Genomic DNA, 25,215 nt, shown 5'->3' with positions numbered 1-25,215 from the left:
AAAGTTTTAATAATTTTCAGTTAATTGTGTTATTATTATAGAGTGCGTGCTATTTCATTGAAAAATATTGAATTTGTAATGTTTGTTCATAGAAAGAGAATTTACAATTAATTGCTGACTCACTAATCAAGTTGTTGAACCCGAAATTAATTCCAAGATGTCCGGCATTGTCTCTTCTGTTACTTTATCCCTTGTCAAGGATATTAGTTGTACCCTCGACGAAGATGATTGGCTAAATTTAAAATTTTTAATGGATTCCTTGTTATGCTTTTTTGTGACATAAAAGCTTGAAAGCACATGCTCATTTGAATATCAATGGATTAAAATCGATCACTGCACACAATTTCTATAACAAAATATCTTATTTCAAACTCTTTCGCGTGTTGTTATGATATTAATGTTATTCTTTATTCATATGCAAATTTCTTTGAATAACAATTCACTTTATTCAGTTATTAAAATGTTGGGGTGAAAAGGGGGTACAAATTTGTGCCGATGTGTATAGTTTTGAAATAATCTTTTTTTTTCAGTTTCCACACTTTTAAATGATACAATGCAATAACTCGAATTTGTATCTTAAAGTATATTAATTATCCTTTACGAAATAATTTGATGTTTTATTAGTAACAATGAGTAAATTGTTAAGTTTTCGAATATTTTAAATGTTAAGCAATATTTGTTGCTTTTCAAATTGCAGAATTTTGTCTTTTCATTAAAACATTTTTATGTCTAATGCGTTGCTTAAGGTTATCAGGCTTTATACATTTACATTACATTGATGATTAAGATTATTCTTGCATTATTTGAAGTTTATGCAATTATGTGTAAAAGCCCCAATTTTGTTAGTCGGTTGGTGAATTGATATTTTCAAAAAAGAGTCCAATTGAGATGTCGATTTTCATCTAAAATATGCCTGTTTCCATACTTCATGATTGTAGAAAAATACGGAACTATTTAAAATAAATTGTAAAAGCAAGAAAATGACAAATTCTGTATGCACATTCTGCATGTATTAACTTAATATCGTTAGAATAAATATAAATAACCATGTCGAGCATTCGTAATTATTTTAGTCAGGAAATAAAAAGTTTTTGTTCTTATGAGACACTCGTAAATTATTATGACACGTCTCTAAATATTGTAAAATTGTGCAATTAATGTCAGAAAAATGACTCCTCCAACAAGAACATAAGTATGCTAAGACTAAGGATTATACCACTAAATTGGTTGATAATATTTTGTCAGGAAATTTCACCTTAATGTCACAATTATTCATATCCTAAAACACAAACATTTATTAGTATTCTAATCTAACGTTTTCCTACTTCCGCCATTGTCATAAGTACAGCAGTCACTTTTATTTCAGTAGGAAAAAATAGAAGAAAATAATTGAAGATTATCAATATGGCAACAAGACATATTGTGATGTTTCATCTCACTGTTGAACTGTTTCATTATAAGAGATGTAAAATCTAAATAAATAATTTTATAAACAAATATTTAGTAAGAGATGAAGGGTGAAAGTGAGAGAAAAAACAAATGACAAGAAATTTATAATTCAATTATATTATTGAATTCCGAATTTTTCCGATTTTTTTTTTTTTTTTTTAAGATAAAAGAAAAACGGCTTGATATCTTTTTTGACCAACATGTAAAAAAAAAAGGTAAACAAAAAACTTTTAATTGTGCATATGATAAATACTTAAGTATGAGCAAAAATAATGACAACAGTAAACGTAAAAAAAACAAACAAACACTAAAAAAGCCTACTAGTTTAGTGTTGTAATTGTGTATATGATCAATTCTTCAGTATATATTGTAAAATGAATTATTTGGAATCTTGTTCTCAGTTTTAATATTGAAAAGAGCTGAAACACCAAACAAGAAAAAAAACCGGAAAGCGTAAGAAAAAAGAAATCTTCTGCCAAAATAAATAGTCTGATTATAAGTTATAAATATTTCAAATTGATATCATGGTTATTAATTAATTAACATAAATGTGTCAAGATTTTATATTGTCTCTATGTCTAGGTTTACTGTTAAATTTGACTAGTATAGCGGTAGTATCCCATGGTGAGATAAAACTTGACGTATAATCAAGAAATAATATCTCATTATCATAATTATACATTATTTATCTCACAATTAAATTTGTCACATACTTATAAAATATCCTCCAAAATTCATTAGTCCTTTATTTTTGCTGGATAATTGAAAAGTTTGTCGGAACTCCGTCGCCATCTTACTTAAGATGGTGTTAGACATTTTGAACAGGAACATATCAGTTTGTTAATTTCTCCTAACAAACTGTTAATCCGACAGTACAAATTACATGTGTAATATCCAATAGAACAAAATGACATCTGCAATACATATTCTTTAATTTAGTGTCGTCCTGATTATAAATGGGAATCATGTCTCCATATTGCAGAAAATTGTCTCAACTTTGGCGTAAACTTCAAGTGTCATCCATCGAACCACTCCGTCAAAGTTTCATGAAGTAATATGGCGTAAACGTCCGTAATTCCATAGATGTTCGGAATTACTCTACCGTAACGGACCAAGGTTACCTCGATTCAAAACAGGGTGTGCAACAGACCTATAGTATAATTGTGAATTGAAGCTCAAACAATTTTTTAAAACTTGTAATTTGTATCTTTTCATCTTATAAAGAACTGTATAATTGCAGATCATATAAATATCTGAACCGCATATACAGTTGTTTACTAATAAGTTACTATGTTAAAGGTAAAGAAGTCATAGAATCTGATAGCACATTTTTTGGGACTGATGATTTTGAAAATATATATCCTGGCCTGGTAAGAGCTAAAAATAAATAACCTTACATGAGGAAGGATGAAAATGAATATTCTGCAACACAATATGTAGGAAACATTTGTATACAAAAGTGAAAATAAATTTTCTGACGGCACTGCGGCGGAAAATATAAGCATGCGTAGCACAGGGACTTTCCATACTAATAGTATAGAAACTCCTTGCGTAGAAACAGATGAAAATGAATCAATCCACAAAAATATACCCCCCCCCCAGAATATTAAATGGTCGCCCGCAACAGTCATACAACTGTTAATTGCGTTACAGGAGAATATGTCATGTGACTGTACAATTATCTGATTTTACATTTATACTCGGCGAATATATATACTTATACAAGTATTATGATATCAACTCAACCTAGATCCTGTTTGCTGCAACAATTTAAAGTAAATGTAAAATGCAAGAATTCTTTAATCCGATGCGACATAGATCTTTGGTGATACTGCGTTAAACCTCTGTCAACCTATCATTCTTAACTGATAATATATTTTGATATTGTGTATTCAAAACATTTGGTTACTTAAAAAAATAACGAATAAATGTTTATAATCATAGTAAATTTAAACATTGCAAGACAAAAATAAACGGCAAATATATAAAAAAAAAAATAAGACGATGCGATATGACTGCCAATGAGACAACTCTCAACCAGAGATCAAAAGACGAAATTAACAACTATAATTCACCGTACGGCCTTCAACAAAGTGCAAAACCCATACCGCATAGTAAGCTATAAAAGGCCCTAAAATGATAAATGTAAAAACAATTTAAACGAGAAAACTAACGGCCTAATGCATGAACATAACATTTGATACGTAATATTGAGTATATTGTAGCTCTGTCCTCGCTGTTTTAGTTCGTTTTTTTTTTTTATCGATTCAAGATTCTATGACCGTGAACATTAATACACGAAAAAGAGAGGATATCATTTTTACGACCTGAATAAAATAGAACTCTGGAGTATTTTTCAGAGAACCTGTCATAATATAGAATTGAGGTAGCCTATAGGATCCTGGTCAATTTCATGTAACCCATCGATCTTAGTGCCCGGATTACAGGCTGGTGAAAAAGTATAACTTTTAAAACAATAACTTCGACATGTCGTTGATACAAAAGGAATGGAAATAGGTCTTTTATGCTTTTGTTTGTTACGAGCAGTTAAATGTTTTTCATTTATGCTTTCTTTGCAAAGAGATATGTTTTCTTTTCTAATTTTGGTGTTTCCATTGCAGTTGGCAATTTTCGAGTCCGATGGTTTTAAACAATTTCTATGACCAAGGTTTCCAAACATGGATTTGTTAGACTATTTGTGTGGATTATAGAATTTTAAAGCCATAAAGTCCATACAACTATCCCAAGACAACATCTGCCTTATATCCCTGTCGATTGCCTTGCAACAGTTATGGTAACATAAAACAATAATTGTCCCATCAACCACACGAAACCCGTAATAATACATAGAATATAAAAACTCATGTGTCGGTGTATCACGCAAACCCTAAACAAAAGAACCATTTCTGATGTAGTACCAATGATTGTTTTCTCTATCAAAGTTGTAATACATACTAGATTTACCTGCAATTAGCACCTGAAAATCTCATTTATAATGCAGAATGTTAACAGCTAAATACCGTAAAAAATCAGAATTACGCGGTATTACATATAGAATATACTGCGTATGTTGTCTGGTAAGGTGATATTACCATTATCATCCCGGGTGATATTTCAATGAAAAATAATATTGCCTTCCCTCGCGAGTATGGATCAATCCGTCTGTCTGATAATCCATGGAGAATTTGTTCAGTCTGCTTAATTAGCAATTAATGAGTAATAGGTATACTTTTATAACGTTGACAATATTGAATTGCAAGATCGAATACCAGTTTATCAGAACGCAACACAAAGATCTGTGGCGTTTGTTTAGATAAACGGCGGCATGTTACAGAATTGTGTTTTCTTCCCGATAATTTGGATATAAACATTAGATTAAGATGTGTACATATTATTTTAGATGACAATAAAGTTATATGATATACCAATTAGTACTGATTAACGATGGCCACTTTGGGTAGATGTTATTTCAACGGGTTCTTCATATACCAAGAATCTCATCAACTCTGTTGTTTACTTTTAGATATTAGGTAATGTTTATTCACAACCCTTTAAGGAATACCATATTTGAATTCAGCAATAAAAGGGTTTATAAGATACCGAGAAGGAATATATTGAGTGTCAGCATAGACAATATCTGCATGGAAAAGAGGGACATATATAAATACTGATAAGTTAAAAGTCGGTAACTAGTATCAAATCTTGCTTGCTTTGGTGGCTTTCGAAATTAGTGCTTTGCATAAAACTCATACCTGAATATTCAAAGAATGATGCAGCAAGCATGTTATTTCGAGAAATTTGAAAAATTCTGTTTACTTTCCGAAAGTTTTGCAATCAAATCATACAGTTGTACTTTATTGAACATTCCTGAAATTTCTGTTTATTCTGCAATTCACTTTTCGCTTTTATTACTTAATTAACTAAACGTTATAGAACTATAATTCGCCAAGAAAAATACAACACCTTTCATACAGTATGTATTTGTTAACAATAAATTCGGCGATAAAGTTGAAATAGATTGCATTCCACATATGTTTCGAAATATATACGATTGTCATTGTATCAACAAAACCATCCGTCGTCTCCCGTCCGGTACCGATTTATTATTAAGCACCGACTTTAACTACCGTTTTAGCACCGTTTGTGTGCATTTTAAAAGCTTTATTTTAAGCATCTCACCTTAAACTGTCATTTCTTAATTATTCTTTACTTTTAATTGTTATTTCATAAACATAACGGGAAAAGAAAAGTTCATAAATCACATTTTTTTAGAATAGAGTTCTACACAGTCCTTCAGATTTAGCTGGCAACGTGTAAGTGTATTATATATGCAACTGCATACCAAGTTTTTATAGCCGTTTTCTGTTTGTCTTTTACCATACCTAGGACAATATCTCTGCATGTCAGTTTCCATGCATATCAGATTGAGATCATAAATTATCGGAAAAGAGAGACAATCGCTATTCGAATGTTAATTCCAAGAATGGATATAAATTACATATGTTTATTCTGCAAAAAAAGTATGAAATAAACAGAATTTAATATCTATTATGGTATTTTTGTTAATGAATAAACCATTTCATTTGTTCTAGAGGAGCTCGATACTATAACGATGATTCCAACCATAAGTGATGTTTCGTTATAAACAATAAATCATGTATTAATAAATGTTCTGCAGTTCCGCCTACGTTTTGCTGAGATTGAGATATTTTTTGTTCAGCTGTAAATATTCATGCTGGTTGTGTTCCATTGATAGAATGTTTAATTATTTGAATCCTGCATGGTGATAAAGACAGCCTTTAAAATAAACTGACGGACGTTTGCCATTGTTTTTTATATGAATTGCCTTATACACAATCTTAACCCAAGTGAAATTAAACAATGTATGCCGAATTTCATTTCAGATTTTTTTTTATTTAAAAATATAACAAGAATTTTATGAGAATTTTTTTTAAAGACATCTGTTTGCATACTTATTTTGCATGGATGTAAGCTCTGTTGCATGGTTATTTAATGCGCATAGAGCTGATTTTAATTACAGCTTTTTGTGCATTTTTGTCACTTAAAGAAATTTGACGTGGGTAGCGGATTTTTAAAATCTTGTCTTAACTGATTCGGATGATACAGAGCATTAGACATGGTATAGACATTTGTCTCTTGTTGAAGCCTGCAAGGTGACTGTCTTGTCTGTTGTGTTTCTTGTTGATCTCCTGCTATATATATATATGTGTGTATGTTTCTGTTCTGACTCACCCTAACGAACCACTGAGTAGTCCGAGGACAGATCTATTTATAGATTCTATTTTGTAATCATACTTATAAACATTTTGCTAAAAAAAATAATATATTTTTTTTCAATAGTTTATCGTTTTATATAACGCTATTTTATATTCCAAAATGATCAGTTTGTAATAGATATTGATGCAAAATGCGAAGGATATATGAATGTATATCATGTGTATAAATAGAATGAGATGTGGAACATACGTCAATGGAACAGCAACCTATCGACAAAAATAACAGAACGCGATCTAGAGAACAACATTCAGTCTACAATAATAGACAGATGATTCAATATACCAAGCTCTATACATGATCCGTTTATACATAACTAAAGGAGGACGAATTATTTTGATGCTTATATATGATCACTTTGATAGCTAAACTATCTTCCTCATCCTCATGAAAATACATGAAATATTTGTCACTGAACGTTTGAAAAGTAACTTTCAATTAAGCAATCGATCTGTAACATGTAAAACAGTTTTAAATGCATTTTTAAATTAGAAAAACACAACTTTGGTCTTATTTTGTGCAGGTCTCTTCATAGAAATATGAAGGATATTATATTTTAAAACAATTTTCATATAAGTAACAAGGCAATATAAAATTCAATAGTCTAATCGTGTATTACCTTTCATATGTTTGTCCAGTTATTTACATGATTCTATCGTTTAGTTAAATGAAAATCAGTGAAATTATTCATTCAGTCGATATTTAACGGCGCCTAACAGATTGGCATGAGACTGTATGGATAGTTGGCTAAAATACTTAACAAAGAATGGTTACACCTAAAACTGATGTGGTGTATTTATTTATTAAGCTTTATACACTTCAGAAGGCTTTTATTATTGTTAACTTTTGTTTTATTGATTGGCTTAAAGATCAAGATATATAAGTAACACTTTATCAAAAAATTTAAATAAAATCCGATTATAATTAATTTAGGGGGGAAATTCCCACCTTTATGTTTTTATAAACAAATTGATGGCTTTTTAAATTTTAAAGGCGGTGCTTAAAATTATTTTTGACTATCAAATTATTATAAATCTCTGTGTGAATTTTTTTGATATCGTAAATTTCTAGTAAGCATTACTATTCCAACAATACGGGACAATTTCTGTAAATTCCATTGAAATTAATATAACATTTATTTTTCAATATACTTACTCTTTCAGTGAACAATCTTGATTTATACAACATAGATATAGGGGTAGCATTTACGACAGGCATAAAGGTACAAAAAACATCTTCGACTGGCAGAATAGTTAAAATATTCAATGAAAATAATTCAACAAGATATTTTCAGAAACTTTTTTTTACATAATATAACCTGGGACTATTATACGTTACATTATAGCATAACATAATTATTTTTTAATTTTCCTATATATAACTATCAATTTAATTAAGGGTGCATTTTAATATATTTATAAATATATATACAATATACAACATTTGAATGTAAAATAAAATAATTTTATTAAAAAAATGTGGTTCCATTTCAAATAATTCTTCGAGTTACAAGTCCTTCTATACTATCCTAAACGTAAATGTGTGTCTATTTTACCACACAAAAACATACTTGTAATAAAATAATATTTATCCGTGAGCATTTCACTGTAACAGGAGATCAAATAGGCGGAGCTTAAGGCCTGTAAATCACAGCTCTCTTGACGTATTAACACATCATTGTTGAAACATTTTACTATGCTGGCGACAAGCTGACGGGCCACCCTTGTAACAGATGAACCACTCAAATCCATGGATTTCATTGGTTAATTATATCTCCATTTACCAATCATAATTTAGCAAACATATCACTTTAATGACTAACAAATAATATGCCTCGGCTAGTTTGATAACACACAATCTGGCGATTTTCTCTATAATGGACTTAGATTTTTCATGGACATTTTAAATCATAATAGTTAAAGTTTTTATTTGTGAAATGACAAATTAGTGAAATTTATTCGAAACTTAGCTTTTAAACATTCTGTTGACATCGAAATTCAATGATTTATCAGGGGTCTAATCCAGAAATGACTATGGCATACAATCCGTTTATATTCCACAGACCAACAGATTATGGATCCCTCCTGCAACAACATTATCTTCCTTCCGTTCAGCATTCTGGACTACCAGCTTCTTTGTTTCCAAAGTTACAACAGAGTATGGCACGGTCTACTCTATCCCCAGGAGACTTAATGCACCCTCTGTATCAGAGGCCAATTAGGAGTTTAGAACCTCCAGAATCTGAAGTCCAAGATGACCCAAAAGTCGAACTGGAAGGAAAGGACCTCTGGGAACAGTTTCATAAACTTGGAACCGAAATGGTCATTACAAAGTCTGGCAGGTAATTATATAAACAATACTTACTTGTTTTTTGTTGATGAAATTCAGCTATTATTTTGATTTAGAAATATTAACCCACTAAAACGTGCGACTAATGTCGTCAAATATGTCTAATTAAACGATCAGTTTATTATTAAGAGTCGAAGAATTTTCTATAAGAAAATATTGTAAATATTTACTTTCATATTTTAGCCTTAAGAACTTGAGACTGTGGTTTGAGGTTTATTTATCAGTTTATCGTGTACAGAAAAAGCATGGAAGTCACTTGATCTAAAAATAAATATACATCTCTATTTTCAAAATTCTGAGTTATTATTATTATTAATTGCAAAATTGTTTATTTCTAATTGCGCATTCATGTAAGGCTTCAAAACTAGCTTCTGATTATAAATAAATTAACTTCCGGAATTACAAAACATAAGTAAATATTTACTTTAATTTGTAATAAATAGTTCACGGCTACGTTGTCGTATATGTAGTAATTATTTTGCTTGTGTAAAAAAACAAAATATTTTATCAAAAAAATTAATCACTTTACATTCGACAAAAATATTATCTAAATAGCAAAAAATGCATTTACAAAATTGTGTTTTCTTTAGTAATAAATATTGTTCGAAAATAAAATATATTTTGAACTTTCCTCTGATTATTAAATACAAAAAATATACACTTATTTTCATTGACATGTAATAAGGAACTAGGAGAACGATTTAAATAAACATAGATAATTTAACCTTCCAATTGTACATGTTCTGTTTATAAATAAGTTATTAGGTAATGAAATCGCGGCATATTATTTTAGAAGAAATAAAGATATTTGTCAAAGAAAACGTAAAATTCTTTGCTTGAACATATTTTGTCATACTCGAGATGGGGTTGCTGATATTAAATATTTTTTTTTTATTAAAAAAATAATAATGGATATTTAGTTGCTATTGCAAAAAAATATATTTTCAGATTTATTATTAACGATACACAGAGGTATATATATTCATTTAATGCAAGTTTAACCACATGTAAAAATTAACGTTGCCTCCAGAATTGTTCGTTGTCCATCAGATTTCCCCAGCCTTTGCTAATTACCCTAGTCATTCAATATTAGCCGTATTTGAATCAGATGATATAACAAAAAATCCCTAGTTCTAGTAAATTTTAATTCAATTAACTTGAAACTATATCCACTATCAGTACCTGAGTCCATATAGGCTTAGTGTCATACTGGGGATATCTACATTTTGTGTCCCTGTAATCAGCATTTCACAGCATCATATGTGAAACTTACATCACATATTAAGGGGGTCTATTAGGTTTATTAGAATTAAATTAAATCCATTCGACAGCAAACAAATCTTAGTTACAGCCCTCGAGTAAATTATCCCGCGTAGTATGATATGATATTAATATTTTAAGTACAAGCGCAAATAGACAAAATTTATTTAGATAAGTTTTCTAGTTGACGCTAATGAATTTAATACGAGTGATAATTTCTTAATCTGATAACTCCGGAAAAGGTGCATTAAATAAATTAATTCTGATTGGAAATGCATGTTATGTAGATATATATGTAAACACGTAATGAACCTGGCAATGGGAAAAATAAATAGTGTAGTGTTATTGACTGATTATAACAGTAATCGTGTCTCTGTTGATACTTGAGTATCCCTCTACAATTTATGACACCGGTACAAATATTTATTATCTGTACATATGTTATGTTATGTGCATGAAAACATGCATTGTTGCAACAATTTATTCGTTAAACATTTCAATGTAAACAAGAGAAAATTACCCTTTAGTTTCAGTTTTTACTACAATATCATTCACATTGCATACAAAATGAAACGAAAAATATACCCAGGTTGAAAAGCTACAAGTCGAATTAAAAGCATTAAGGTGAAAGGCAAAACGTGTATTTTTTCACTGAAACTTTGATAAAAGAATTTTGCCAAATAATTGTATCCTTAATCTGTTTTACTTGAAAAAAAAATCCATATAAACTAATTCCATTTCTTCATTTTTACAAACACACAGCAAAAAGTACAAAAATTGTGTGTTTTAATTAATTTAAAGAGAAACACATTAATCTAGATAAAAGCATAGTAATGCACCGGTACTTCCGCTCGTTAAAGATGACATCCTATAGCAAAAAGATGGTCGTCGAATGTATTTCATCAACACAAACAATAACTTTACCAAAAACAAACACCCTACAAGTCAACTGTTTACAAATGTTTATCGCCTCAATAAAATTCATGCATATTGTATCTTGTGTTGGGTTCAAAGGTTGACATGTTCAAAGATATCGTTGACAAAATACATCTTACCCGACACCGAGGTTTTTGCTACTGGAAGAAAAAGTTTGAAAGGTCCATAAGTTCGGTTTAAACCTTTAGATATTTTCTTATGCGTGCATTTACATTTATTTGTAAACAGATATTTATCTTACGGAATATTTTGTTTAGAATGAAAGATATGTTTCCTAACGCAGTCTGTTTTAAAAATTACTTGCATATTTTGTGTTAAAAAAATTGACCATGCTCTTTTTACACACATAACGTCGATTGTAAAGAGAGAAAAAAAGTTTTTCTAACCTAGGTTTCATTGCTATTTAGATAGAAGGAATATTAGATCCAACATTAGTTATAGTTTAAATTTCTACCATTTTCAAGCTAAAGTAAGTCAGAAAAAACACGTTATTTTCAAAAAAAGTTATATAAAGATTAAAAAATCATTTGAAATATTTCATTTTAGGAGAATGTTTCCTCCTTGCAAAGTTAGAGTTTCTGGCTTAGACAAACGAGCGAAATATATATTGTTGATGGACTTGGTTGCTGTTGATGATTGTCGATATAAATTCCACAATAGTCGGTGGATGGTAGCAGGAAAAGCAGATCCAGAAATGCCAAAGCGGATGTATATCCACCCGGATTCTCCTGCCACTGGAGAACAATGGATGCAGAAAGTCGTTAACTTTCACAAACTAAAGCTGTCAAACAACATTTCCGACAAAAGTGGTTTTGTAAGTACGGCAAGTATTATCACCAATTCAAAATCAGGTGCTCTTGATGACGTCATTAACGTAAAACATCACAAGACAGAGGAAAAGCCTTTATGAAAGGCGGTTATACTATGTGTGATTATACAGAGTATCTGTATATCAAAATATTTTTGAACGAACATTTTTGTCATGTGATGTAGTTAATGGATGTTCTATGGAAAACTTGTATTTATGTATATTTATCAATCAAATGGACAGATGGTTTTTAACGAAATTAGGTGCGAAAAGGTGAAAACATTACTTGTCATTTCAACTGAGATCAAAATTGGGTGTTAATGAGACTGTTTTCATTTCATCAAATACGATTTTACTCTATTTGTTATAAGAAACAATTCTATATAAAACAACAAGGAAGAATTCCAACTGATGCAGCAATTCTATTCACACTTTTCCTGCTGTGACATCAGACTTGTTCATTAGTAACCGTAACCTAATTTATCGAATTTTTGTGTGAAAAGAGCATATGGTCATCAATTTAACAGTTTTCTCATCCTCGTTGGTACTCTACCTGTGATCATTTTCACCTCCAGATAAATGTGTCAAATTTGATTTGGCGGCTCATTTTATCTTTTTAATTACGAACAAGTACTCTTGATTTTTATGTAATAAAAATGTTACGGATGATACATCCCCCGGAAAAATTGGTGTAAAAACATAAGATCTTCATGATAAACACACATGTTCCTCTTTGTTTTATTTCAATTTTCGTTTCTATCTCGATTCCGATCAAATTGAAAATAAAGAACTTTTACACTTCTGTTTTAACAATTTTACACCCCGCTTTACAACATTTGGACCTAAAATGATAAAATCATACATTTTCTGAACATTTCTTTGAACAAAAATTATTCATAACACCTAATAATAATAGATCGATTGAATATTATTGTAAAAACTTGTATAGCGCTATCACGGCACAATCTATTCTCTTTACGCGTAACCTAATTTGTACAAATACATTTTACAGCTATGTTTACGTTAGAATGCTTTGATTTTAAAACACCGAATAGGTTTAAACATTAGCACCAAATTACAAGAAAGATATCTATAGCACTGGTGTTATTGTTCGCAAGATCGACCAAAAAATAAAACTATTTCAAATGAAATAAAATCTGTACTGGTGAGATTTATGATCATACCACACTAATTATTAAAGTAAAATCTCATTCGAAAGCCGGATGATGCAGTTGGACCTCAGTATATAGCCTCGTAATGTATTTCATAGGTTGTTTCACGATAAAGACAAAACCACCACTAATCAATAGTAACTTTATGATTTATATTGCAAGCCATCGCTTTTTCAGTAGTCTCAATGATTAGTCTGTCGTTGTTTGCTAAAAAAAAATCTGTGAGGTTCACTAAGGGGATAATATTGCAGATATAGCTAATAACTCTCACTTCTGAATTATTTTATTCTTGAATCTGTTATCTACTGGAAACTTTTTGTATGTATTTTCCATAATATCAGAAGTCGACAATATTGATATCGAACCCTCCGGTATCAACAACAGCAACTCACGTGTTAAAGCCGATAACATGTTTAAAGCTATTGACCTGCAGGCTCATACAATATTTTTCATATCCTATGAATAGGAAATCGAAAATTTTAATTTCTGGTCATATGAGTACATATTTTAGTGTTGATAATTGTCAGAAAATCTCTTGATAAAGTTATGACTATTGATACGGTCATCAAAAATTCTGAATAGAAAATTACAGGCCTTTTTATAATTAAACAGTGAAGAAACATGGTGTGAAATAAAGAAGTACTGAAATTATACACCTTAATACGATACCTAATTGTAGGTTGCGTTCGAAAAACGTCCAAATATCTCTATTAACCCTCAGTTCAAACAGGATCAGATTTCTGTTTAAACATTTGACTTGTCTTTTGCGTTCATTGGTCACTACACTAACTCACCTTTTTAAAGGATAATAGATATTATAATAATCCATATCTCATTCTTGTAGACATTTGATGATTTGACATTATTTTGTTTGAATTCTTGTGGATTATTTTTATTGAGGAAACTTTAAAATGGTCTTAAATATGTCAAAATAAACACTTGAAGCGGAATGATAAATTATTTAGAAGTAACAAATTAATCCCCAACTCTTTAAGTTGTCCCTATTAAATGCTAAGTGAAATTATGACGAGTTTCATCAAATCCGTATGGACCATGTCGGAAAACACAAGAGAACGCATTAAAAATGAAAAGACTAAAACACAACTTACTTGTCTGACTTTGAGGTTTTTGAAACAGAAGAAGTTCTTCCAACCTCTCTTTGAAATAAGACTGATCATGTTTTATGTTCTCATTAGCAATAATTATCAGTAATGAATTACCAATGTTACATGTTACAATTTAATATTGTGAGCAATTGATAGACAAGAATTGAATTTTATTATCAATATTGGACACTAACAAATGAAATAATGTAATCTAGCCATGAATTAGTAACAGTCATTCATCTGAAATTTGGTCAAAATCTGACAAGGAACACACTTCTCCCTTTATTTACATTGCATAATCAAATACAAGTTATTACTAAGCCATTATATTTAATGTTGTAAATGATATAGAGGCTAATAAATTATATACACTTGTTTTTACAAGCGTAATAATATAGTACATGTCCAAATTTGTCGCCGATTTGTCGGATGACCAACACTGTGGTTGTCTAATAACTTTTGACGAAGAAACTTATCAAGTCTATAGTTGTACTTATCTATATATAGTTAAAACGCGTTCTTGGAATTATAAAGGGAAATTTTAGAATAGGGAAAAAATAGTCCATTTTTATATCCATTGCAGTTGTAACGAAAATTCAGAAAGGGTTTGAACTGAGTTTTGTAACATCAAAGAGTAAACCAAAAGATCCTTCAGATAAAAGTTCAAAATTTATCAGCTAAATATTGCAGCTTAAATGATCGGAAAGCAAGTTTATTGATGTACAATTTGCCTTTTACTTACGATTTTGTTAAATAATAAGAAACGAGATGTCAGACATACCTCACACCCTGATTTTATTGACTATAAGTGGCGAAGTTGCTATCTCTTTAACTTATACCGCACAGCTCCCTTTATTCATATCTGATCATTAAAACATTTATAGTTGCAATTTTCATCGCTTTATATATCAGAATTATAGAATTAAATTTCAGAATTAGCAATCATTCAAAGAAATTTGACATTTTCTCTATGAATAATTAAGTTAAAATGTTTTTAATAATCTCCAATCAAAATTCACAATGAAAGACGAAATTCACGCGATTTTAAGCCGATAAATTAAACATTATATTGTAAATATTTTGTTATGCAATTGTAGAACAAAACCTTTTTCACACAGTGTAGCAAGAGAAATAGAAAGCTAGCACCCGAAAGGATGAATATGGTGTTGCGTCACAAATATGGCGCCAGCTTTAATAGAAATTGTCGCTAATTTTCTCTATCTTGATCCAATCTTTAGCTGCAAATTTTGTCATGGATTTTCTAGCTATTGTTTAGATGAACAAACTTTTTTTTCTCTGAGGGTACTGTCAATTCAGATTATTTAACGTTCTCATTGATATTTAGCAAGTCATGCAAATGATTTTTAAATTTTCAACATGACACAATAATAAAGTTAATGAATTATTAAACGAAAACATGATTAAGAATCAGAATAATCATAAATAATCAATAAATGAGATTTTAGGACTGTTATTTAAAATAATATTCTGAATTTTGATAACTATATAGGTACTTTTGGTTTAAGAATATTAAAATAAAACTTTCTTTATTACCTTAACCAACAATGGCAAGGTTTAAAACAAAATATGAAAATATTTGCCATTTTAAATAGCATACGAGATACATGTGTTAAAAAGATCCAGTAAAATGTTATAGTGTGTCAGTAACACAGAAAATTGACACCCAAACTTGTTAGGGGAAGTCATTATTATAAAAGTAACACAATTGTATTTGTAATTACTTAATGTATGATTTATAATAATGTAATATACTTGATAGACAGTACTTAAATTAATTGTATACAAGCATACATTTGAAGTCAAGGGTTATGTTTTTTTCTCTCCATAGATTTTGTAATAAATTTCATAGATGGCATACTTGCACCTTAAATTAAGCTCTTACGTATCTGAGCACCCTCCCCAAACACTGCAATTAAAGCATGTCGAAAATAACATTTTTACCTTTCATGCACTTGAAATTGTTCATGGTCTTGTTACTTTGTTTTTGACTGTGTTTGTCTTTCAGTTATCAATATGTCAGTGTTAAAAATATATATTTTTAAGAAACTCCATATGGTTGGATTGCTATAGCACGTTTATATAAAAGCAGCACCTGTTTACATCTATTCTTTTTTTTTAAATCACACATTTTCCTTTCAACAATTTTAATTTTTAATTATTTTATTATACAGACAATCTTGAACTCCATGCATAAGTACCAGCCTCGATTTCACTTGGTGAGAGCAAACGATATTCTGAAGCTACCATATTCAGCTTTCCGAACGTATGTCTTCAAAGAAACGGAATTCATTGCTGTTACAGCCTACCAAAATGAAAAGGTATTGTATACTTATGTGTGTCTTTTCTAAGAAAAAAATCTTTTAATATGTTTTCATATTTGTTCCAATTGTCTGTATAACTGTGTAACAGGGACAACAATTAGACTTTATAAAGCTGCTTTTTCTGCTTCTTTGATTTGTTAACTTTTATATAAAATATTATCATTTATCAAATTTCATTTGAATGGTCATCAGTCCTGTAATGATTTTTTTTTAGATCACACAACTGAAGATAAACCATAACCCATTTGCCAAAGGATTCAGAGATACTGGTGGTGGAAAAAGGGAAAAAAAGTAAGTATTACTCTTTGTATATATGTTTGTGAAAGAGAGCAATAGTCATACATGAAAGGGTCAAGAGGAAGTCTGCAGAGAGAGAGAAAGAGAGAGTTTGTTTGGATGTTAAGCTGCTCTCGTTGGTATAATTTCAGAATTACTTGTAATTCGTACAATCACAAGTTTTTTATTTTTTATTTCTACTGGACTGTTTCAAGTTGTTTTCTTTTGTCTTTTCTCTCTTTTAAAATTAAGCTTTAATGCTATACTTTTCTTTCTTCCAGTCTTTATTCCATGTACTTTAATGATAGTATTTGTTTTTCTATAGGCTAGATGCAAGGTTCTTTCTTTCTTTAAATTAATTGCTTAAATTTAACGTCCTCCCCCCCCCCCCCCCCAAAATCCTCATTAAGCTCTCTTTTCTAAAAAAAGTATATATATGAAACACTCTGTAATGAATCGGTTTGTTATATCGATACCTGTTAAAACTATAATTAATTTTTTTGGTTAAAAAATGTATCTGTTCTTTCCTTTATCATAGAATGATACAGCTTCGTGTAATTATGATCTATTATTAATAATGAATTGTATTTTCACTTTTATTCCATAAAAATTTGATAGTTGTGACATTGAAACCAGTTTACACCAGTGAAGCAACACTATGCCATAAAATCCTCTTTATTTGTTTGCAAAAATGGATTTTTTATGAAGAGAAATGGGCACTCAAATTTCTTGATAAGTTAATGTAACTAATTAATATCCTCTCAAATTATTTAATTTACTTGTCAAATACATCACATGAAAACAAAACTGTATTTTGTGTTTGGTGATATTTTTCGATAATTGGAGATGTCTATGACTAATAATATCTATTTAGATTTAATGTGTGAAACTCCAAATGAATGAAATTGTAAATCATATAGGGATTAAGTTTACGAGTTGTTCATATTCACATTTTCAATATTAAAGCTTCTGTCGATCATTTGGTAATATTTTTTTTCCACCCTGTTGTAGGTTTGTCAAAATCAGACGTACTGAACTCCGTCCTTTGTAGATTTATTGGATCATAGAATATTTTGGGTTCTTTATAATCATTTCTAACCAGACTTAATTATCGTTCGGCCCCATTTCTCATTTGAAGCCAAATTTTATGTATAGTCAGATAGACAATATATATATATATATGAAAGTAATATACGCCAAATTGTTTATTTTTGTGACATGTGTTTTATAATATTAAACAATATCTGGCAATAAGCGATTTTAATTACATATATCAGCACCCGGCCCTTTGGACATATGAAAAATAATCATTTAACAGCGGACAAAATTAGCTTTTTAAATTTGATAGTTCCTATATAGAAAGATTGTTTCTCTTATTAAACGTAATATCACCATTTTAACAGAAACAGATTGGTATTTTTGAAATATCCAATGACGTGCTATAAGAGTGTGCACTCTATTACTCGCGTAAAAAATGTTAGGATAAAATATCATAAATCGTGTTGTGTATTAGACATTTTGAGTAATGGTCGTAGTAGAAGTTAGATTAAAGCTGGCGTTAATGTATATGGATTGAAGATAACACTTTGCTTAAGTATTTCATGAATGAAAGTAAACTCTTCTGTAGGATCATTAATATGGTCCAAACAAATACCTCTAACATACTTAGCACATAGTACCGTCACCTACCATTAGATATTCATCTAAAATAAAGTGAAAACTTTGTGTTTGTTTGATAAAGGATTAACAAAAGTCTATCTCTTTATTGTGGAAGGATGTGTCTATATTTATATGTATGTAGCGCCATTCGGGGTGACAGACTCTATATGTGTTTATTGTAGGCTCTTGAGGCATTCCGACGTTGCTAAGACTTTCAATTTTGTAGTCGCGCCACGAGTCTGTACCATAAAGATGTAACTTGTGTTATTTTAAGTATAGATTCGTTTATCATATTAAAGTTGTTTATAAATTCTTTAAACGTTTTTAATTATTCAAAACCTATAACGAGTTTAATTACTTTTCAGGCGAATGCTTCTTCACTCTACAAACCAACATCACGTGGATACTTCCCACACAGACGACACCCATAGTGAAGAAGATGACAACGAAGATGCTGACATCTGCGTCGATGACGACGTCGATGACAAAATGGAGAAGAAAGAGACATTGACTTGTTTGCCAACTTCACAAGGTATGCGTTTACACTGGATTTACTCTCTCTTTTAATTGTGTAAACAATAAGGCGGGGATATAAATTATCGTTCGGCGCCTTCTTATATAAAACAAGCTAGTAATATTCTTTAAATAAACACTTGAACCGTAGACGAAAGTACTTGAGTGAAAATGTTGACACTATCTAAAAGATGAAGTGAACAACATTTTTTTCAACTAGGCTTGTCATTTTGACAGCAGAAACCCCAAGAAACGTTGAATTAGTTCTGATTTTCTACATTTAACTCAAACAAATACGAAGTACTAGACCAATTAAGCATTCGTTTTCTATTAAATATTAAATTGATGAAGAATAACTTTTAAATTAAAAGGGAATAATTTATTTGTAACCAAGCACCCATTTAAAACTTCATTTCAATTAAACTATAAGGTGTTTTGCTTTAGATTATTTATTTATAAAAGAAATTAATTTTAATTTTGATTTGTATGCCACAGAAGGTGGTAGATGAAAGCATTAAATTGATAAATGTCAACCTTTTAAAAGCCTATTAAATGATTCAACACTTCACACAATAGTAAATCATGCTAGTTTAACACCCATCTTTATAACATATCCACCCCCTTTCATTGTCGCATTCCTATCAACATTTTACCGTTTTATCATTAATTTGCCGTGAAAATTGCCTCGTCAAGTTGGTATCTTTATAATATATTATCAATCCTACGACTTGTGTGGCGATATAATTATACTAGATGAATACATTTTTTGACAATATCTAGTTATGACTGTCATAGTCTCCACACTTACTGACAAGACGATACTATCGTCCGATTCTTATCGTTTTCCTCAACATGGTTACACACACTTTGGATTTACATAGTACCAAGATGTCTACAAATATCTTGTACGTTCTTGTCTGGTCTTCAGCGTCTGACGTGAGCTCTTACAAGCCTCCTAATACATAATACTTAAAAACGCTCAACTGATGCCAGGCTGACTCGCCAAAGATGCTGTATCTTTCATTTTGTTTATTTGATTGATATGAAGATTAGGCATTTACATGTTTGAAAAAAGATGGAAATATCGTTTGTTGCACTTATCAACATTTATAACATGATTTTTTTGTCTCTCTTTAACTTTATGGCGCTTTTCACCTAACAAAATTGGTATCATTTAACCCAATATTTAAAAGATACAGTTCAGTTTCTTATCTTTGTTTGACTTTTTGAAGACGACTTACAACAAACAGGCATAGTGGTCAGAGTTTTTCTATACAAAGTTATCGAACATTGATTTAACGTTAACGTATTATCCCTGATAAAAGGCTTAACTTTAGCACACTGTGGTATTGAGTAAAGTGGTTCGAATCATAACTCTGACAATCCTTTAATCGGTGATAATTAGGATTCAATGTATACAAGTTCTATACAAACTTTGCTGTTCATTTTGTAAATCTTACAGTCGTGTTCCTTTATCATAAACCAAACACGGTAAAACCCTGTTTTTCCGGAACCTACTAACAACGTAGGTGCTAGTTTTAACGATGAACGATCGAAGCTTATGTAATCTAATTTATAAATTGACTTTCTCTATCATATCACTTGCAAGCTTTTGACATTAGTTAACACCCGGCTTCGAAATAGGCATTTAAAAGTTTAATGTATATAGATACTGTAGATAAAGGCATTCGAGTATCAGAGAAGTTTACATTTGTAATGAAGTGTCTTTGAGAATATCTTAACATATGTGATTAGAGGCGACTAGAATGATTAAATGCTTTAATTTGATGTTTATACATTAAAAAGAATCCAAACAGCCAACAAATTTAGAGATTAATCAAGTTTTTGACGAAAAAATGTTTATGTATGGACTAACTAACGTCAGATTCCAGTACATACCATAATATACATTTATTTGTGCATACAGAAAAAAACATGACCTTGCAAAAACTTTTGACACATGCTTTTCTTTTATATAGATACAATGGTAAAGGAAAAGTCAAAAACCTCTGAAACTGAAACTCACCAGGAATTGGAACTTAAAGACAAAGCACAAGTACAAACTGAACACATTGAATTGAGAACTTCAGAAAGTGAAGAGGAATCTGATGCTTGTCAAGGAGAAATATGTAAAAGCGGGACACCCGTTACAAAAGCTCTGTATAGACCACACGAATTAGTTGATCATGGACGAGAAAATCCAACGGTTTTAAGAACAGTATCACCACCAATGAATGTGGACAGAACAAGTAAATCCATACAAAGTGACAATTCAGAAACAGACTCAAAATTAGATTCTCCGACCAAGAGTAGATCGCCAGACAGTCCCGTTGTATCACGACATCATGGATCAAGTCATAATTTTTTGTCTAAAGATTTTTCTAGTCCCCCAAATGTGACAATAGTGCAACCATCAGCTTCTCATTCAATGTTTCCGTTCTTTTATCCATATTCGTCTACATCATCCGGAATGCCGTATTCCCTTAGTCCGATGTTGTTACCAGGAAACCCTTCTTTACCACCAGGTTTACAGCTGCCGTTTATTCCTACCTCTAGACATTCAGAAATGGGTCATTTGTCACCAAGTCATTCGCACGCGCATGCTCTGTCTACACTAAATCAGCTGACATTACAAAATCACATGTTATCACAAAGTTATTCTAGTCTTAATTCTGAACTAAGCGGAGGAGGTGCTTTATCTCCAAATCAAGTATCTAATACAACAGTGGGACCTATCTTTCCTTCACGCACTAGTCCAAGATACTCACCGTATTCATTACAGTCATCAAAAACATTTGTGCCTAGTACATCACCGATTTCCGGTTCCGGTAGTCAATTGAGAAATGAGGCAGAAGGTAATGGCATTAGTCGACCATCGCCCATTCGACCACGCAGTCCGCTAGGCCATCGTTTGCCATATCAAGGAATGTCAAGTTCTTCAAATCCTAATAATGAACTGAGGCACATGGAAAGAATGCTTAATGTACTGGACAGAAAAAGAATGGAATCACACGAAAGATCAATGGCCGATGTTCATTAATCATTGTCTATTAATTTACAGTATTGTTATCAAACATTTTCGTTTGTTTTATATCGTTTTCTGGAAAAATCAAAATAATTTTACTACTTTAAAAACAATTCAGAAACTTAATCAAACATGAAAATAAACAGTGCTATATGTACAGCTTCTGTTACATACCTGACAGAATTTAGTGCTAGTATGATTGAAAATCCAATTTTATGATATAGGTAATCATCTTTCGCAATTACATACGTGTATAATTTATTATTCAGGTTCCTTTTTTGCCTTTCATTTTAGATTTTCAAGTTTGAAAAGAAAATTGAAAATAACAATCAGGATTGTGCTATGTTACTAAGGTGAAAACCTTTTTTCTCTAGTCATTTTACGCAAATTATTAAATGTTTCTGTTGCAATATCTGGTCATTAGTTATGTACAACACAAACTTTTTTTCTTTTTTCATTCAGTCTGCAATACATTTTTCTGCAAGTTTTAATCGTATTCTTGGAAAATATTTCCTTTCAAACAACATAAAAATGAGAATTAAATGTTGTGCAAAATATTAATGTTTAATCCAGAATATCTCAATGTGGAAAAAATAAAAGAAATAGGAAAAAAACAAATGTATATGTGTAAAATTATTTATTATGATGTTGTGATATTTGTTATTATGTTTGTATTTCTGCATTATGATAATCAAAACAGAGAAACAAATAAAACATTAAAATTATAGATTATAGTTTCTTTAGTCTTTTGAAAAATAGTGCGTGCAAACATTTGTCTTTCTTGACGAGGATTGATGATTTGATGCTGAAATCCGGGCAATCCATATTTACTTCCATATTTTATACCTTTCACTTGAGATCGGAGATTTTTAGTATATAGTGCTATGTTCACCATATGAGAACTTTTGTTCGTTTTTGAAACTTTATACATGATTCTAATATGAGTTCTTCAAACGCTTTGAGTACACACCCGTGGTAAAATATGAATATATTGTATGCCAGCTGATCGCCAAAGTCATTATTTGTTTGGGCTGTTTCGATCATACTCCCACGTCATAACCTTTTTTATGAATGAGCTACCCGACGTCAATCGGTGTAAATGACGTCATTGAACGATGACGTAAGAGTATAAGCATTTTACGGGAAAATGCACGGTTGTGAAACTGAAAGTCATCAAAACAAGGAAACATAGACAAACGATGATAAGTTTTTTAAAAGCCAATTTTTTTATATATAAGTATGATTATCATTTAAATTCATCCAAATCTACAAATAGTTTAAGCATGTCACTAGTTCAGTTTTCTCAGTTCATTTACGTCAATATTAATAGTATGTTTAATTACGGGAACGGCAAATGTTTCAAAACTCTGCCTTCACCTAGAGCGCTTCGTTCCAAAAGAATTGCTGTCCTATTAGAATAGAAATAATTCATGCGGGCTTTAATTTATACTGCTTTTACCACGGGTTTGCCCTTAATGCCGATATTTTAGCCCTCGCTATCGCTCGTGGTAAAATATTTAGCATAAAGGGCCAACCCGTGGTAAAATCAGTATAAATTCAAATCCCCATGAATTAATTCTAAATAATTGAACGATTAATTGATTGTTGGTGTTTAACGCATCTTTCGGCACTTTTGGCTATATCATGACATCCATTTTGTTGCAAGAGATAAATTCCTAAATATTTAAAAGATGATCTTGTGGTCTCTAAAGACAAATGTTGGGTGAGCAACCCAAACAGACATAATAGGTTAATGTAACAATAATTGGGATCCAGCAGCAAAAATTATGTAAAAATACATCACAGATATACAACACCACTGACTAAAAAAATCCAACAAACATTACAAAATTACAGACAAAAGAAACTCATTACTAAAATTACATTGAATATATAGTCGTGTAATAGGGTTATCAACTTTCAATGGTATATCTTAATTGTCTATTAAAGAAAGACAAACGTGTAAAATTCCTTGTTTTTGCCAGACTGACAGGCGCGGTTCCAGCCATTTTGAACAGGGGGGTCCACCAATGAGTTGATCGGTTATCGAGCTCTATTACGACTATGCATTGTCTAGTGACTAACAATATAAAGCAGAGCATAGATAAAACTCAAAATAACATAAATATAATATGAGTCAGGTTGAAATGAGGACGAAGTATTTTCATGATACATTTTGGGAATCGGATATTATAAATTTGCCGGAAGGAGTTTGAATTACAACAACCTCCGTAAACAGAGTGATGCGCAAGTGCAAATGTTGTATTTATAAATACAACCATTTTGGATAGATATGGACGTCGCCATGATAAAAAATGAAAACAGAGCACAAAAAGCAAATAATACAAAACAACAAAACAATAAATACTCCTATTTATACCCATTTTGTAAGTGTTAAATGTATAGGTTTATACACAGCATAATTCATTAAAACATAGGTTGCCTTATGAATCCGAGATTGCATCAGCGCCCGGAAAATATTGTGATAATCATTTTATACAATTGTATAGATGTAGCAAATTATCGTTTTATTGTCGTCTCCAGTCATACAATATTAAAGACATGATCACACCGATCTACTTTTCACAGTGTGGTTTGAACGACTGGTTTGACCAGATATTTTCAGTTTTAACCTTAATGTCATCACAACCGATACTATAATAATATTAATGTGGAAACATGATTAACTAAGCTACATTCTGTATGTGCTTGTCCCAAGTCAGGATCCTGTAGTTCAGTGGTTGTCGTTGGTTCATTTCTATCATATTTGTTTTTCGTAAATTGATTTTGTTACAAATTAGGCCGTTAGGTTTCTTGTTTGAATTGTTTCTTTTTTTCATGTCGGTGCCTTTTATAGCCGACTATATATATATGGTATGGGTTTTTTTCATTGTTGAAGGCCGTACGGTTGTCTATAATTGCTTACTTCCACTTCTTTGGAGCTTTGGTGGATAGTTGTCTCATTGGCAATCATACCACATCTCCTTATTTTTATATATATTGAACATATCTGCTAATTAAATAA

The 25,215-nt window shown here is 30.7% G+C and overlaps 1 protein-coding gene across 2 annotated transcripts in view; it reads left to right on the top strand.

The window, feature by feature from the left end:
* LOC127712044 (T-box transcription factor TBX2b-like) overlaps positions 1–22,917 on the top strand; it is a 49,634-nt gene extending 26,717 nt beyond the window's left edge. Inside the window, exons 2-7 of one of the 2 annotated variants that reach the window (XM_052218233.1) lie at positions 8,807–9,085; positions 11,836–12,112; positions 16,568–16,714; positions 16,932–17,008; positions 19,018–19,184; positions 21,145–22,917. In XM_052218233.1, coding sequence (XP_052074193.1) covers positions 8,807–9,085; positions 11,836–12,112; positions 16,568–16,714; positions 16,932–17,008; positions 19,018–19,184; positions 21,145–22,205 — 2,008 coding nt within the window. In that variant the 3' untranslated portion in view covers positions 22,206–22,917. Of the gene's footprint in view, positions 1–8,545; positions 9,086–11,835; positions 12,113–16,567; positions 16,715–16,931; positions 17,009–19,017; positions 19,185–21,144 lie in introns of those variants that run through there. The other variant, XM_052218234.1, reaches the window with a different exon arrangement.
* Positions 22,918–25,215: the final 2,298 nt, after the last annotated feature.

Source organism: Mytilus californianus, unplaced genomic scaffold (assembly GCF_021869535.1).
Source record: "Mytilus californianus isolate M0D057914Y unplaced genomic scaffold, xbMytCali1.0.p SCAF_8, whole genome shotgun sequence".
NCBI classification, from domain to species: Eukaryota; Metazoa; Mollusca; class Bivalvia; order Mytilida; family Mytilidae; genus Mytilus; species Mytilus californianus.
This window is presented reverse-complemented; position numbering and strand designations above follow the sequence as displayed.